At 42.3% G+C, this 16,266-nt stretch overlaps 3 protein-coding genes across 4 annotated transcripts; 1 reads left to right on the top strand and 2 right to left on the bottom strand.

Annotated features, from left to right (window-relative positions):
- Nucleotides 1-53: 53 nt before the first annotated feature.
- On the top strand, nucleotides 54-4,279 carry LOC18009239 (putative pentatricopeptide repeat-containing protein At1g68930). Of its 2 annotated transcripts, none has more exons than XM_024150598.1 (5): nucleotides 54-2,464; nucleotides 2,555-2,654; nucleotides 2,977-3,017; nucleotides 3,158-3,303; nucleotides 4,199-4,279. In XM_024150598.1, exon 1 carries the CDS (start codon nucleotides 60-62, stop codon nucleotides 2,289-2,291), a length of 2,232 nt encoding a protein of 743 aa, XP_024006366.1. In that variant the 5' UTR covers nucleotides 54-59; the 3' UTR covers nucleotides 2,292-2,464; nucleotides 2,555-2,654; nucleotides 2,977-3,017; nucleotides 3,158-3,303; nucleotides 4,199-4,279. The 2 variants fall into 2 exon arrangements, with proteins under 2 accessions (XP_024006366.1, XP_006391071.1); XM_006391009.2 differs by having other exon boundaries at nucleotides 2,552-2,654.
- On the bottom strand, nucleotides 3,357-7,417 carry LOC18007832 (putative U-box domain-containing protein 42). Its single transcript, XM_006391008.2, has 4 exons — nucleotides 7,058-7,417; nucleotides 5,748-6,920; nucleotides 5,274-5,583; nucleotides 3,357-5,118 (listed from the first exon to the last, which is right to left on the bottom strand). Exons 1-4 carry the CDS (start codon nucleotides 7,061-7,063, stop codon nucleotides 3,515-3,517), a joined length of 3,093 nt encoding a protein of 1,030 aa, XP_006391070.2. The 5' UTR covers nucleotides 7,064-7,417; the 3' UTR covers nucleotides 3,357-3,514.
- A 1,035-nt stretch (nucleotides 7,418-8,452) lies between these two features.
- LOC18007799 lies at nucleotides 8,453-15,257 on the bottom strand. Its single transcript, XM_024156787.1, has 3 exons — nucleotides 15,171-15,257; nucleotides 8,903-9,609; nucleotides 8,453-8,810 (listed from the first exon to the last, which is right to left on the bottom strand). The coding sequence occupies exons 1-3, from the start codon at nucleotides 15,255-15,257 to the stop codon at nucleotides 8,453-8,455; spliced, it is 1,152 nt and encodes a 383-aa protein (XP_024012555.1).
- Between the last annotated feature and the right edge of the window lie 1,009 nt (nucleotides 15,258-16,266).

Raw genomic sequence — 16,266 nt, 5'->3', positions numbered from 1 at the left:
GCTTTAATACATGAGAAATAGTTTTTGTTTCGTTTGATTTTCTTGTCCGAGGAAAGACAATGGCGTCGAACTACTACTCTGCTCAGATAAAGCAATGCATCGAGTCTGGAGCTAGAAGTCAGAGTCGCCATTTGAAGACGATCCACGGGCATATTATCAAAACCCTTTCCATTGTAGAGACGATTCTGCTTAACAACATCGTCCACGGATATGCGAAAACCAGAAACTCCACTTATGCTCGCCGAGTGTTCGATGAAATTCCCAAACCAAACCCCTTCTCCTGGAACAACCTCCTCATGGCTTATTCACAATCTGGGCACCTCTCGGAGATGGAGCGTACCTTCGAGAGAATTCCAATCCGCGACGGTGTCACATGGAACTTGCTTATTTCCGGCTATTCCTTGACTGGTTTGGTGGGTGCAGCAGTCAAGGCTTATAATACGATGATGAGAGATGGTTCTGGTGATTTGAAAAGGGTTACTTTGATGACAATGTTAAAACTTTCTTCCACCAATGGGCATGTTGGTCTCGGCAAGCAGATTCACGTGCAGGTTATCAAACGAGGGTTTGAGTCTTATCTTTTAGTTGGGAGCCCACTGTTGGATATGTATGCAAAAGCTGGTTTCATCTCTGATGCAAAGAAAGTTTTTTACGGTCTGGACGATAGAAACACGGTTATGTACAACTCGCTGATGGGAGGACTTCTTGCGTGTGGAATGATCAAAGATGCACAACAGCTTTTTCAAGGAATGGAGAAAGATTCGGTTTCTTGGACAGCGATGATTCAAGGGCTTGCTCAAAACGGACTTGAAAAGGAGGCTATTGAGCTTTTCAGAGAGATGAAATCGGAAGGCTTGACGATTGATCAATATACATTTGGAAGTGTACTACCTGCTTGTGGGGAATTAGGAGCTATAAAGGAAGGGAAACAAATCCATGCTTCTATAATCAGGAGCAATCTTCAGGATCACGTATATGTAGGCAGTGCTCTCATTGACATGTATTGCAAGTGTAAGTGTATAGACTACGCAAAGACTGTTTTCGATAGAATGAAGCAGAAGAATGTCGTGTCGTGGACAGCAATGGTTGTGGGTTATGGCCAGACCGGCCGTGCTGAAGAGGCTGTTAAAATATTCCTTGATATGCAAAGAAGTGGAATTGACCCGGATCATTATACTCTGGGACAAGCGATCAGTGCGTGTGCCAACATAGCTAGCTTAGAAGAGGGCTCACAGTTTCATGGAAAAGCTATAATTTCGGGCCTGGTACATTATGTCACTGTTTCAAATTCATTGGTGACTCTGTATGGAAAATGTGGAGATATTGATGATTCTGTTAGGATATTCAACGAGATGAATGTCAGGGATGTAGTCTCTTACACAGCAATGGTTTCCGCGTATGCTCAATTTGGAAAGGCCATGGAGGCCATTCATTTGTTTGACAGAATGGTGCAACATGGGCTAAAACCTGACGGAGTGACTTTTACCGGTGTTATATCAGCTTGTAGTAGGGCAGGATTAGTAGAGAAAGGACAAAGATATTTTGAGTTAATGATAGATGAACACGGAATAGTACCGAGTAGTGGTCACTATTCTTGCATGATTGATCTCTTTAGTCGATCTGGAAGGTTAGAGGAAGCCATGAGTTTCATAAATGGGATGCCTTTTCCTCCAGATGCAATTGGTTGGACCACGTTACTCAGCGCATGTAGAAATAAAGGCAATTTGGAAATAGGTAAACAGGCGGCTGAATCACTAATAGAACTAGATCCTCATCATCCTGCTGGCTATATCTTACTATCAAGCATATATGCTTCAAAAGGGAAATGGGATTGTGTGGCACAGTTAAGGCAGGGAATGAAAGAGGAGAAAGTGAGAAAAGAACCTGGACAGAGCTGGATCAAATGGAAAGGAAAATTGTACAGTTTCTCAGCGGATGATGAGTCAAGTCCATATTTAGATCAGATATACGCTAAGCTCGAGGAGTTGAACCAAAGAATCATAGATAATGGTTATAAACCGGATACTAGTTTTGTTCACCATGATGTCGAGGAAGCAGTTAAAATAAAGATGCTTGAATATCACAGTGAAAGACTCGCAATTGCTTTTGGATTAATATTTGTACCCTCAAGCCTACCTATTAGAGTAGGAAAAAATCTTAGAGTGTGTGGGGATTGCCACATTGCCACTAAACATATCTCCAGTGTCACTGGTCGAGAGATAATTGTTAGAGATGCTGTTAGGTTTCACCGTTTTAAAGATGGAACTTGCTCATGCGGAGACTTCTGGTAGGTTTCGTCTGGGACTTTTCTGACACACAGAGCTAAGCATGATGATTCTCCATTGCGAGTCTGACAAAATCAGAACAGAGTAGGGAAGATTCAGTTTACTGCAAGTCAGTTTACTTGAACAAGGAGCCGTTTCATCACCTATTATGAAGACTTTAATATAAAGTTGAGGAACACGTAAGACTTCTCTCTCTTTGCTTCCAATATGTTCTCGGTTTCCGATCCTAGGCTTCTAATTTTATTTAGCCTGCCGATCTTTGTCAGTAGGATTCTGAAGCATTAAACTCCAATTGGGTGAATTGGCTAAGAAAATTTAAAGGGGCCATATAGTTCGACTACAAGATCAAAAAGATGGAGAACATAGATGGTAAGACCTATCCGATTTGTGATCATGGTGACACAAGAATTCGTTTTGGCTCCCAAGGAAACCATTGATGAAGTAGTAGTTAAGGGTTTGCTAAAAGTTTTTTTCGTTTTAACGTTGGGTTTAGATGATAGTCAAATTGGATTTCCTAAGATGCTTGTCAGGTTATAATATTTTTTTGTCACTTTATTTCATCAACTACAAATGATTTCTGTTATCATTTTGTTTTTTCTTCTAGCAAAGATAAAACAAACATTTTTTTTACATTTTAGTCTATTAATTTCCACAGAAATTAATGTGGAGCTTTGTGCTTGTCCACCTTCAGAATCTTGAGGCATCCAGTGTTGAAGGGAACGGAGAATAAAGGTAGACTTACATTTGGGTATGGAAATTTTCATTTAAGATGCATACGATAAAGTGAACAACGGATATCAAAGTGTTTTCTTATTTAGAATGTTGCTGAAACATTTCTTCATTTCCTCAAATGCTCTATTGGTGATGGGAAGGAGTGCATGTTTGACAATTGGACAGACTTTGCCCTCTTCTCACTTTCTTCAAAGACTCATGCCCGAGGTCTACGAGCATGCGAGGTTGGAGGCAGAAACGCCTAACTCAAGCGTGATGAGATTTCACAAAGGAACAAGAAACAGAGGTGAGACCCTTTTGTAATGAAGACAGAATATGGGTATATATATGAATTGAAAATCTGGCTGTCAGGAGGATGTTAATCTAGAACTCTCTACATGAAGTACTTGTTTTTCTTTTGTGATAATAACGTTAAATCACATTCAAACTGAAAACTTTATACACAGTGAGCACCAAGAGAGCAATAAATCATGATATTCACGGCCTTACGGGTTTTGTTACATTTCATTTTTTTCTGTCATATAGATAGAGAAACTTGGCATCTTGTCCAAACGCCTCAAAATATTTTCTGCCATCTGCCTTGTGTTGCCATCTCCACGATGGAAGGCACTAACCAACATACCTGACAGCATCCTGTCTTGTGATATGCCAAAGGCATACTTTTCGCCGCCTCTAATTAAGAACTTGTCAATCATCCAAAATGCTTTCTGCAATAGAGACTCTTTCTTGTGTTCTTTGACTGCATTTAGAATAAGTTGTACTGCATTCATTCCACTCAGCATGCTTAAACTCTTCTCTACATCGACCTTGTCATCCAATAGCGTGCATATAGCAGATAATGCTGACTCCACCACCTCCACTTTATCACTCTGCAAACATGCTAGAAGCTGTGTGACTGCATTTGCCTCAACCAAACAAAATGTGGTTTTTGCAGAACATACCCCCCTGTGGATTGCACATATCTCTATTTGCTTCTTTTTTGGTGAACGGAGTGAGAAGGACCTAGGCATACTCAGTGATCCCATGAATTTCGTGTTCCTAGCTTGGGGTGGTCTCGATAAAGTCATAGTTGTAGATGATAGATTTTCTAGTCCAGTCGCTGATAACCTTTGAACTTCGTCGCTTGATGTTTTCATCAATAAATCAGTAAACACTGATGTCAAATCATGGTTTCTGGCCAGGTACATCATTTGGGGCTCATACAGTGTAGTTGTGAATCTCACTAAGATGCCAACGAGACCTTCCAGAAAATCATTTGCATACCTGCTTGTTCGTGTTCCACTTCTTTGAATCAGATGGATTGCATGTAGAACTTCAGACACTATGCTCTCGTTGACCAGTGCCAGGTTAAGAGTGAGATTTTGATGAGGCAGTTTAGCAAGTAACTTAGCTGAAACAGCATGCTTTTCTGTTATCTGATTTGCTTCTGTTGGGCACTGGATAAGATTCTCTGGCTGGCCTCTAGTTTTACATAGTCTCTCGGATAGCGTGTGACCAATGAAGGGTGTAAGTTCTATGAGAAGTTTTAATGCTCCAACCCCCAATTCTTCGTGAGGATTGTTGATGAGTTCTATCATGGCAAAGCTCGCGTCGGTTTCTTTGATCACTGAAACAATAGTTGCCATTGCTCTGGGTAATTTTGATAAGGATAGGAGAATCCTGATCAAATCAATGTTTAGATCATCTGGGCTTGAGTTCTTGAGCATTTGGATGATGTTGTATACAAAGTAATCCGAGCCTAATGTGTGGCCATGTGTATTCACCTCAAAGGTCTCATGTTCCACCCCAGACTCCAAAATGTTTGCTAGTATTGTAGCAGCGTCATTCCTGGAGTTCATCAGATCACTGAAAACTCGCTTGGTGAACATCTCTTCGACCATGACCTTGATGATGCCAACTTCTACCAGTATTTGGTTGTTTGGGTGATACAATGAAATATGAGCAAGTGCTTTGAACGCTGCTCTTCTAGCTTCAGTATTTTCACTTTTCACCAGCACAATGAGCGCAGGGCAAGCCTTCTCGGCTACATAAGTTTTCTTCTCATGTCCGATATCAATTTCCACAAGGTATGCAGCCATTGCCACCTGGGTCTCTTCACTTCCTGCAATTTTAGATGAACTCCAATTATATAATCCCAATTAAACCAATATTAATGAACATCATTTTATTGTTTAATTTATCACTCCAGCTTATGCTTTTGTAGCAAATTGGCTTCATAAAGTTTGGATAATCATAGAAAAGTCAGTAGAGAATTACCTTCTGCTAGTTGACTGAGAAGAGGTTCCAAAAGCCCATTCTCTGCCATTTGCTTTATGTTATCAGGGATCTTCTCTAGATTTCTTAAGATTTGGTCTGCTGTTTCTGATGCAAAGGCATCCAACTCTTTGTTATACTTTGAGGTCACTAACATCAGTATTGCCCCTGTAGCAGTCCCAATCGTCTCACATGCATGTTGAGATTTTGAAAGCTCAAGCAGTAAGACTAGTGCTGCATGTCTTACAGGCTGGTGACTGCTTCCCAAAAGTTTGATTACGGATGACATAGTTATCGTCTTCACAATCATTTCCTGTAAGATAACGTTGAGATATAAAAGTCTATTGAAACAAGATCTAGTAAAGCTCTGTGTCTAAGCTACAAGTTTTAAGTAGTTGGTATCTTGAACCTCTATAAACCAGTGCATATCATGTAAGATAGTGCTCTTGCATAAGAGGAAAATGAAAGAGATCCTACCTTTCCTTCATCAGTGTCTTCGTCTGCCAGTGTCTTTAACAACTGCAGCAGTTCATACCTCACATCTTTACTTCTGTACGTCAGGTATCTGTCAAGCAACTGAATGATCCCAGCTTCACGGACTTTTACCTTGTTGTACTCTTTCCCTTCACAGGTCATTTGCAGATCCCTTAATGCATCGATAACCATACTTTCTGAACCGCCTAAGGATAAAGCTGCGTGAGCCACCTTGATTCTTGCTGCCTCGTTTCGCACTTTCCATTCCTGAATGATGGTTTTCAAGACAACATTGGGACTTAACCCGGTGGTCAACTTTTGCCCCGTCACTGGACAGCTAATCTCATCGGAGTCTCCAAACCTGTCAAACCACTCTGTGACTGCTTCCCTTTCGCAGGTTACTCCAGTTTCTGTGGTGACTGGATCTTCCATTATTTCTTTGGTTAACGGGCAGATGAAAGCTTGGTATGGAGGCTCCATGAACTGTGTCACCTGTGGTAACATTGACAAGGATTCGCTAAGATGTCCATACTTTCTCTGGCTGCTAGCAATTGTGCTCTGGCTTGGGATATCTGGTATTTCACTCATTTGTGATTGTGATTCACTCAGGTAACTTTCATAGGAAAACTCAGGATCAGTAGGGTAGAGATCTGTCTCTATCTGCTCTGACACCAATTCCGGTGGAGGCCTTGCAGAAATCTTCAGCTGCGCATTCTGTATGATCTCACTTTTAGAACCATCTCCAATGTTAGCATTCTGCATCTCATTTGAAAGAGTCTCGATAATCACTCCTATATATTCTTCCTCGTCGATTGTTGATTCAGGTATGGACTGCAAAGTGTCACCCATCTGCTTCACAACGCTTCCCAAACCTGCCTCAACGCTTCTCAGATCAGTAGTTGACTCTGGTCCGTTGCTTTCTTGAGATATCTCAACAAGATTCTTGGCTGCATCTATACTTTCGGATAGTGATTCAAGAACATCAGTTGAACATATGACGGCGCTCTCTCCTGTCTGGATCTCCATTAACACCACTGAAACTCGATAAAAGTAGCATGCGCAGTCAAGGAAGCTCTCTGTTTCTGCTTGTAAGGACCCCAAAGATCTGATTACCTCGGAAATGGACCCCAACAACGATCCAATCAGTGAATCAGTTGTGTCGATATCTTCTTGAGTCTGAAATCGTAAATGAAAGGGAAAGGGAGTTATTTTGATTGGCTTGAGAAACCGAGATGATTCAAAAAAAGCAATGATCAAGAATTTTTTTGAAGGTGCAAAAGGAAACAAGAGAGGATTGAAAAAAAAAGTCTTACCGACATCCCATTTGTTCAAAGCTGGGTTTATCTCACTCTGTTTACCAAGTCTCAAACTAATACTTCATCTAGCAAAAGACTTGAAAAGCACACTTAGTCCTCTGTTTCAGAGAAGTTGGAACCCACTAAAGGTAAATTGGTTGTGCTGGTGATGATAGAGGATAAGACTTTTTAGCAGGAAGTGGGGACACCGTCAGATTCCATGGGACTCTGTAAAGATGTTGAAGTAGTCAAATCAGAGAGTCCTTTGTTTAAGCCTTGCCTTGTTGGTCTATATAAAGCACCAAACATTTGCTTTACCAAAACACGTGTCTGGATTTTTGTTGACTTTGTTCGGTTCTGCTTGCACTCTATTCTCTTCTACAGATTGGTTGGATCACAACCCCACAAAAGAGTAAGTGAAGAATGAAGATGATGATGATGAGAAAAAGATTGATCTCAATCTTCTGTTGTTCCAATTCTTGACATTTTCGTAATAAAAGACGGATTTGGTAGGTTATTTTCCAATGTCATTGTCTTGATTTCTTTTATTATATGGGTTTTGTTTAATGATAGAAGAAGTCGTCTTTTGGAATTGGTAAGGTGTGCCATTGATTAATATATTTTCCATGTTGTTCCCACTTGTGCGTTATATATATATGATCGAGTCGTTGGTTCTTCATTAGCACTTGAGGATAAAATACATACATATTTGACATGATTTAAACCTATGTGATCAGTCGAACTACTTCCTTAATTTTCTCCATTGTTTTACCTCCCACAGGGATATTGTTGGAGCATGCATGTTCAATTTGTTTCTTCAATTCTTGTAAGGCCTAAGTTTTTCGCAAAAATAGTATATATATATATATATAGAAGTTTTCCGTAAACATAGTATTTATGTTTCAAATTAATTTAAAAAACCGTTTAACAAAAAAACAAAAAACAAAAGTTTACTTATGGTCGGTAATGCAAGTCCATTCTATTGGTTGAACACTCACGGATTAACTCAAAATTGCTTATGGATTTTAACACTCATCTTGAAGATCAAGAAGAAACAAAAGTTATAACGAGAAAAAAGCAAGTTACATGTCACATTTACAATTTTTCTTTTGAACATGTCAAATTTACATTATTCATGGATAAGTTTAAACTTTAATTCACCTAGTTAAAAATAAAGATTAGACTCTTTTCTTGAAAAGCAAGGAATATGACTTAGGCTTGGTAACTAAAAACCAAAAATCCATTAAATTCGGGAGATTTTCCAAACACCAAATCAGCGATATGACAGAAAATTCATACTTAATAAGTAAGTTCGAAAGATATTCATCAAAACACCAGACCAACAACATAAAAAAAAAACCTAAATAATGAATGAGATCATAGATGATATAATTTGTTAACTTCCTCTAGCTCCTATTGGGATGTGGGAGGAATCCAGAACATTCGACCGGGTGGTGGAGTAGAGTCAGAGGAGAGATATCGTATGGTACGAGAGGCGAGATCGCAGATGCCAAAACCAGAACCATGGCCGGCAAAGTAGACCGAGTTAGGGTTAAGACCAGGGTAGTCCTTGGCAGAGAGACAGAAGGGTTCATTGTCTCCCAAAAAAATGCAGAGATCGCCAATGTCATCAGTGTAAGGACCAATCCCTTGCTCTGTGTCTTGCCTAAACACCATAATCTTGTGGGTCTTCTTGCAAAGGTCCTTGTTGTTATAACTTGTGTCTCCCCATGGCACAGCTTCTCCTTTGTCTGTAAACCTCTCCACAAACCTGACAAACACAACACACATCTCATCTCTTGAATCCGTCAAAGTTTAAAGAAAAGAGAGAGAGAGAGAGAGAGAGAAAGACAGAGGAAGTACCAACAAACGATGAAGGATTGGCCAGAAGATGACTCGACTAGTTGCTGTTGGATCTTGAAACGAGAGAGACGCTTTTCGTTCTCCAACTCTGGCATCTCGTCTAGGAATTTAGAGAAGACGAATCTCTTGTAGCCACTAACCGGAGTGAGTAAAACGGGATTTGAATGTAGTGTGAACTCAGTTGGACCGGTGTAGTCAGGATTGCAATTGTTCAAGTAGAATCTCCGGTCTCTCTCCGAGAACATGACGGTGGAAGAGTGGAAAGATGGGCAAGGCACGTCGATGCGAGTCCACTCCGAGTCACTTCCGAGTCGACAAAGGTTGACTCGAGAACCGTAAAACTTGACAGCAATTACACAGTCTTCTTCTTCATTTGGAGAGGAAACAGAGACATTGACAAGATGCTCGAATTTGTCTCTGATCAATGGAGGTAGAGATATGGTCCTCTTACTCTTCGTGGGTTTGTTGAAAATGTTAGTGAGACTCACAGTGGAATCGTTCTTGTTCATTGAAGCTAACCATCCTCTTGATGATCCAATCCACCGAGATTTATGGAGCTCCTTTGGTAGAATCTGTTTTTCGCTCTTCACTTGCTCTTGCTTCCTCAGAACGTAGAGGTTAAATTTGACGAATTTATCGCCACAAGGAGAATCTCCGACAACATCGCTGCCGAGGAGCAGATAAGTGATATCGGATTCTCTCTTCACCTATCTTCTACTCTTATTCTAATAATGTTTAGCTGAACTCTCGGTTTATTTAGCTTGTTTCCTTTTGATTATTTCTCTTGGTTTGTAAAGTTGTACCGGTCACGTGTAGACCATGTGCTCTAGTCACACCTTATGTACGACTCTAACGGTCATTTGGAAGATCTATCCAGAACATTTTATTCTTCAATCTTATCTTCTTCTCTCTCATATCATCATCGTCCTTTCCACCCTGAATCTGGAGCTCCGAGATGATCGTTTCTCTTTCTGAGATCATCTTCTAGGCCTTATTCTCCTTTCCCCGAGCTCTAGGTGAGCTTCTGGATTGGGTTTTATATCTTATCGGGTTTTACTGTTTCATTGGTATCAGAGCAAACGGTTTTGGGAACCACAGGTTATGCCTCCGGAGACGAGATTGCAGGAGAAACAAGCTATGGAGAAGCAAGCGTTAGCTGAACAAACCACCGATCTTAGCTCGCTTCAGGATACACAGCTCGCAGATCAGCAACAGAGGACCGAGACACTCGAAGCTCGTTTCAGCAAGCTCGAGTCTCTGATTCTCACCCATTTCGCTCATAATGCGTCACCACATCTTCATCGTGAGCAGATCCAAGGATCTAGCTCCCAACAACTCAACGGATCCAGCTCTTCACCACCTCCCGTTGGAGTCCTCTCGTCGGGGATGATCCAGTTACCAGATCCGCCAGATCTGAGTGGGGTGGGTCGCTTCTCTACCGGTAAATCCGTGTTGCCTCCAGCTGGAGTCTCATCCCATGAGATGTTCCAGTCACCAGATCCTCGGGGTTTGAGTGGGGTTCAAAACACGGCCGGTACAGATCTGGCGACAGAAGGGTCTTCTCGTCTTCCTGCTGGGTTATCATCTCGGCTCACTAAGGTGGGGTTTCCGATCTTCGATGGTACCAGGTTACGCGAGTGGATCGATCGCTGTGAGCAGTTCTTCAGCCTTGATGGAACTCCTCCTGAACTCAAGGTCAGACTCGTTTCTGTGCATATGCAGGGTAGAGCCTGGCAATGGCACAGTAACTACATGGCTACCAGGTTCGGTATTTTCCCTTCCTGGACTGATTATGTGGCTGCCATTTCAAAGAGGTTTAGTAAGTTGTATGATGATCCATTGGCTGAGTTAGTTGCTCTGAAACAAGGTAGTGATTCGGTTGAGGTATATTTGGAGAAGTTTGAGACTGCTTCATCTGGAATTCCTTTATCAGACGCTCACGCTTTGAGTATCTTTCTCTCCAATATGGCACCACATTTGTCTCTGCACACACGGCAGTTCCCGGTGTCTAACGTTTCAGAAGCAGCTCGAATCGCTCAACTTCATGAATCGGCTCTCCTTTGTACACCGGTGAAGGCTACTAGAGCTCCCTTCAATCCACAATACCAAAAATCTTACTCCTCCAACTCTTACAAACTTGCAGCTACCACTCCTCTACTTCCGGCCCCTACCAAACCGGATAACCAGAAGACTATTACCTATAAACCTGCCTACAACCAAACGACACCCACCCGAACCACCACCTGGTCGTATGATGAGATGCAGGAACGTCGCAATAAGGGGCTTTGCATGTTCTGTGAGGAGCCTTATACCCCAGGTCATCATCTCAAGCACAGGAAGGCTCGCATCTCGATGATGGAATGCGATGAGGATGAGGAAGAACCTTCTGATGACGAAGAGGAGAACGTTGAAGTGCAGGTGCAGGAAGTCGACGATGCCAATGAGAAACCACCTGTCATTTCCGTGCACGCACTTAGTGATACCTCTACATTCCATTGTATGCGTGTGGTGGGTGAGTATGGGAAACGCAAGATCCACATTCTTGTTGACCCAGGAAGTACTCACAACTTCTTAGATCTCGCAGTCGCTAACGAGTTGGGATGTCTTTTGGAACAAATCAAACCCATGACAGTAGCGGCAGCAAACGGAAACCGCTTGCTCACCACCTTCAAATGTACCGATTTTACTTGGGGGGTACAACGCTATTCATTCACCACCGAGGTCCGCACTCTTCCTCTGGACTGTTGTGATTTGGTGCTCGGGGTTCAATGGCTTTGCACCCTTGGACCTATCTTGTGGGATTTCTTGAACCTACGGATGGAATTCACGTACAATGGGATCCGACACAAGCTTCGTGGTGTCACAAAAGCTGGTTTGAAGGTCGTCAAAGGAAGTTGTCTAAATAAACTCTTGCTGCAAGAGCCCCAGATTGCCATGCTCCAGGTCAGAGAGTTCGATGAGACGCCATTTCCACCTGATATGATGTTCTCTCACCTATCCGCTGGTAGTACCGACCCCTCCATTGACAGCTCCATACAACCTCTGCTGCGGGAGTACAATGACTTGTTTGAAACTCCAACGAGCCTTCCACCCTTTAGGAATGGTTTTGATCATCAAATCCCACTCGAAGTAGGAGCTAATCCGGTCAATCTTCGCCCTTATCGTTATTCATCACTCCAGAAAGATGAGATTGACAAGATGGTTCAAGATATACTCAGCCAAGGGGTGATCCAATACAGCAACAGTCCATACACAGCACCGGTGGTCCTCGTGAAGAAAAAGGACGGTACTTGGAGACTATGCGTGGACTATAGGGGTCTTAACAAGCAAACTGTGAAGGATAAATACCATTCCCTTGCTTGAAGACTTACTTGATGAACTAGGAGGATCCAAATACTTCTCCAAGCTAGATTTGCGTGCGGGTTTTAATCAATTGCGCATGAGTCCTTCAGATGTCTACAAGACAGCCTCCAAGACTCATTCTGGTCACTATGAGTACCTGGTCATGCCATTTGGGTTGACAAACGCGCCCTCTACATTTCAAAACTTAATGAATCATGTTTTTCGTGATGTCGCGCGTAAGTTCATCCTTGTCTTCTTCGATGACATTTTGGTATATAGCTCTACGTGGGAATCTCATCTCATTCACTTAGCGGAGGTCTTCTCTATTCTACGGGCGAACCAGCTTTACCTCAAGTCCTCCAAATGTACTTTTGGTGCCACGGTCATCGAGTATTTGGGGCATTTCATCTCAGCAGAAGGGGTGAGCACCGATCCTGCAAAGATCAGGTGTATTGCGAACTGGCCCATTCCCACTAATCAGAAGCAACTCAGGAGTTTCCTCGGTTTAGCTAATTACTACCGCAGGTTTATAAAAGGGTATAGTGTGATTGCTCGTCCACTTACCAATCTTCTAAGAAAAGACGGATTCACGTGGGATTCTGCAGCCACAACAGCGTTTACTGCTCTAAAATCAGCTCTCACGTCATCCCCAGTCCTTGCCTTACCTGACTTCGAGAAGACTTTTGTGGTGGAAATAGACGCCTCTAATACCGGAATAGGTGCAGTTCTCATGCAGGAGAACCATCCGATCTGCTATATCAGTCGTGCCCTAGGTCCTCGTCATCAAGCCTTATCCGTCTATGAGAAGGAGCTCATGGCTGTTGTCCACGCTGTTCAGTCTTGGAATGATTATCTAGCTCACCTCCCTTTTGTGATCAAAACTGACCAAAAGAGCCTTAAGTATCTCTTGGAGCAGAAGGTTTCCACATCGTTTCAACAGTTGTGGCTGTCCAAGCTGATGGGGTATACTTATGAAATTCTCTACAAGCAAGGTAAGGAGAACTTTGCAGCCGATGCTCTGTCACGGGTCACAGGTTCGGAGCTACTTCATATTACATTGTCTCAGGCTCACCAGGATTTTTATGATTCTCTGCAACTCCTGTGGAAAACTGACCCCACCTTAATCCGTATCATTACTGACTTGGGGAAAGATCTGAAATCTCATCCATCTTTCACGTATTGTAATGGCGAGTTACGCAGAAAGGGGAAATTGGTGGTTGGCAATAGCACAGAGGTTTAACTCCATATCTTTAAGTGGTTGCACGACTCTGCTATTGGAGGCCACTCGGGAAGAGATGCGACTTTACACAGAGTGAAGTCTTTGTTCTATTGGCCAAAGCTGAGTACTGAGGTCCAAAACTATGTGAGGAACTGTGTAGTGTGTCAGACTAGCAAATATGATCTTGCAGCCAAGCCTGGTCTTCTGAATCCTTTACCAATCCCGCAAGGCGTCTGGGAGTCCATCAGCATGGACTTTATTGAGGGTCTTCCTCCTTCTTATGGCAAACACTGCATCCTTGTGGTCATCGATAGGCTCAGTAAAAATGCGCATTTCTTACCTTTGTCTCACCCCTATACCGCTTTGGATGTGGCTCAGTTGTACTTGGATCAGGTGTTTAAGCTTCATGGGATGCCTAAAGATATTATCAGCAATCGAGACCCAACTTTCCTTAGTGATGTGTGGAAAGAGCTTTTCAGGGTTCACGGTGTGGATCTCCGCTTCTCCACCGCTTACCACCCCCAGACGGATGGCCAGACGGAGGTCACCAATCGCACCCTCGAAACATACCTCCGTTGTATGACATCCGACGCTCCTCACACCTGGAGTAAGTGGCTTTCCTTCGCCGAGTGGTGGTATAATACTACCTTCCATTCTGCCATCAACTGTACCCCATATGAGATTGTTTATGGTCAACCCCCTCCTCTCCATCTTCCTTATCTACCTGGGGAAAGCTCATCTGCAGCGGTTGATCGGAATCTGCAGAAGCGAGAGGAGATCATCAATCTTCTTAAGTTCCATTTGTTGCGAGCTCAGAACAGAATGAAGCAGATCGCTGACTCCCACCGTTCTAACAGAGTATTCAAGATCGGGGATTTTGTGTATTTGAAGCTACAGCCGTATCGTCAGAATTCTCTCAAGGGTAAAAAGGTTCCACACAAGCTTTCACCTCGGTTCTATGGTCCTTTCCGCATCGAGGACACCGTCGGTCCTGCAGCTTACAAGCTCCAACTCCCTCCCACAGCTGCAATCCACAATACATTTCATGTGAGTCAGCTCAAACTCTGTCCTAACCCACCATCTGCTGGCCCTGTTTTGCCTCAGTTTTGGGTCGATGTTGGTAACTCTAAGGAACCGGAAGCTATCTTGGAGAAAAAGATGATTAAGCGCCAGAATGCTGCCGTCACTAAGGTCCTTGTGCAGTGGAAAGGTTTCCCTCCTGAACAAGCGACTTGGGAGTTTTACAAGGATTTCGTGGCCAAGTACCCTACATTTCAAGCTTGAGGACAAGCTTGCTGTCAAGAGGGGAGTATTGATATCGGATTCTCTCTTCACCTATCTTCTACTCTTATTCGAATAATGTTTAGCTGAACTCTCGGTTTATTTAGCTTGTTTCCTTTTGATTATTTCTCTTGGTTTGTAAAGTTGTACCGGTCACGTGTAGACCATGTGCTCTAGTCACACCTTATGTACGACTCTAACGGTCATTTGGAAGATCTATCCAGAACAATTTATTCTTCAATCTTATCTTCTTCTCTCTCATATCATCATCGTCCTTTCCACCCTGAATCTGGAGCTCCGAGATGATCGTTTCTCTTTCTGAGATCATCTTCTAGCCCTTATTCTCCTTTCCCCGAGCTCTAGGTGAGCTTTTGGATTGGGTTTTATATCTTATCGGGTTTTACTGTTTCAATAAGGTGTCGACGCTGTCGAGAATTCCGACCGCCGGAAACAGAGGCTCCTGTTTGGGGCTGATGAAAGCTTCTTTGAGATTCGGCAGAAAAGCTGAGACATTGTTTAGTAAACCCTAAATCGCTTATGGAGAGAAAGAGAAGAGAATCAAAGACAGTAATAAAACCCTACACACCAAAACGCTGCTCTTTCCTTGGGATCAAATTTATTGTAGATCCAAGAGGATGTCAAGTTTCTTTTTTTGGGGGGAGGGGTCAAAAAGTCAAGTTTCTATATCCGGGAAATGCAAGTCTGTGAAGAAAAGTTTAGAATACCCTCCATAATTATTTTTTGTGTCAACATTCCATTTCTGGAAGCCCAAATGCGAATACAGAAAGTGTTCGAGCCCACTAAAAACCCAATACAATAATAAGATCAACACCAAGTAAAAGACAATACACGTCAATTACACGTGTTTTTAACAGAAAAGAAACAAGGGCACGTAGCAACACTGAAGATGAAACGCTGCATCACCATCGAAACTTCTGTCGACGGCGTTCTTCTTTCCGGCGGTTTTTTCACCACCCATCACCAACAAATCTCCGGCGTTGTCTAAAGGCTCCACTTCTGTTGCTTCGCTTCCCTCCATATTTCTATTATGTTTCTAGTTACTCACTACTTATAATTAAGGTATTTAAGGTATAAGAAGTCTAATATATAAATGATCAAATTGTATAAGATTTAGAGCCCTAGAGGGCAACTCTGTAAAGTGTGGGTACAACTGACTCGGTAAATAACGTACAAAAATATCCATAATCTCTTTCTTTTTTCTTTTGTACTCCATAATCTCATTTATTAGTCTTGACCCAAATCAAAACAAAAAATCTCTATTTAATTAGGAAGATGAAACATGATTTTCTCCCTCGGCCTACCCATAAATCTAATAAAAAAAATTATGAACTCTTTTAAAACCTAGAAAAGTATAGTGATACAATTAAACCTGAAAAATTGTAAGGGATAAAACCGAAGAATATGAGAATGTCTGATCAGTTGTGCAACTATTTATAGGGTTTGTTGTGAGGGAAAAAAATACAAAAAGAAAAGGGTTTATAATGTAGATCACTCTACCATG

The sequence above is a fragment of the Eutrema salsugineum genome, unplaced genomic scaffold (genome assembly GCF_000478725.1).
Source record: "Eutrema salsugineum unplaced genomic scaffold, Eutsalg1_0 scaffold_9, whole genome shotgun sequence".
Classification (NCBI taxonomy): Eukaryota; Viridiplantae; Streptophyta; class Magnoliopsida; order Brassicales; family Brassicaceae; genus Eutrema; species Eutrema salsugineum.
This window is presented reverse-complemented; position numbering and strand designations above follow the sequence as displayed.

Bases quoted from the DNA above. Each gene is read 5' to 3' on its own strand.
- LOC18009239 (XM_024150598.1), top strand. From the start codon at position 60: ATGGCGTCGAACTACTACTCTGCTCAGATAAAGCAATGCATCGAGTCT.
- LOC18007832 (XM_006391008.2), bottom strand. The intron at 5,584-5,747 runs GTAGGATCTCTT...GTTATCTTACAG, and splicing joins AAGACACTGATGAAGGAAAG to GAAATGATTGTGAAGACGAT. The intron at 5,119-5,273 runs GTAATTCTCTAC...CTAAAATTGCAG, and splicing joins TCTCAGTCAACTAGCAGAAG to GAAGTGAAGAGACCCAGGTG.
- LOC18007799 (XM_024156787.1), bottom strand. From the start codon at position 15,257: ATGTCTCAGCTTTTCTGCCGAATCTCAAAGAAGCTTTCATCAGCCCCA. The intron at 9,610-15,170 runs GCGTCGACACCT...AGTAGAAGATAG, and splicing joins GGCGGTCGGAATTCTCGACA to GTGAAGAGAGAATCCGATAT. The intron at 8,811-8,902 runs GTACTTCCTCTG...TGTGTTTGTCAG, and splicing joins CAATCCTTCATCGTTTGTTG to GTTTGTGGAGAGGTTTACAG.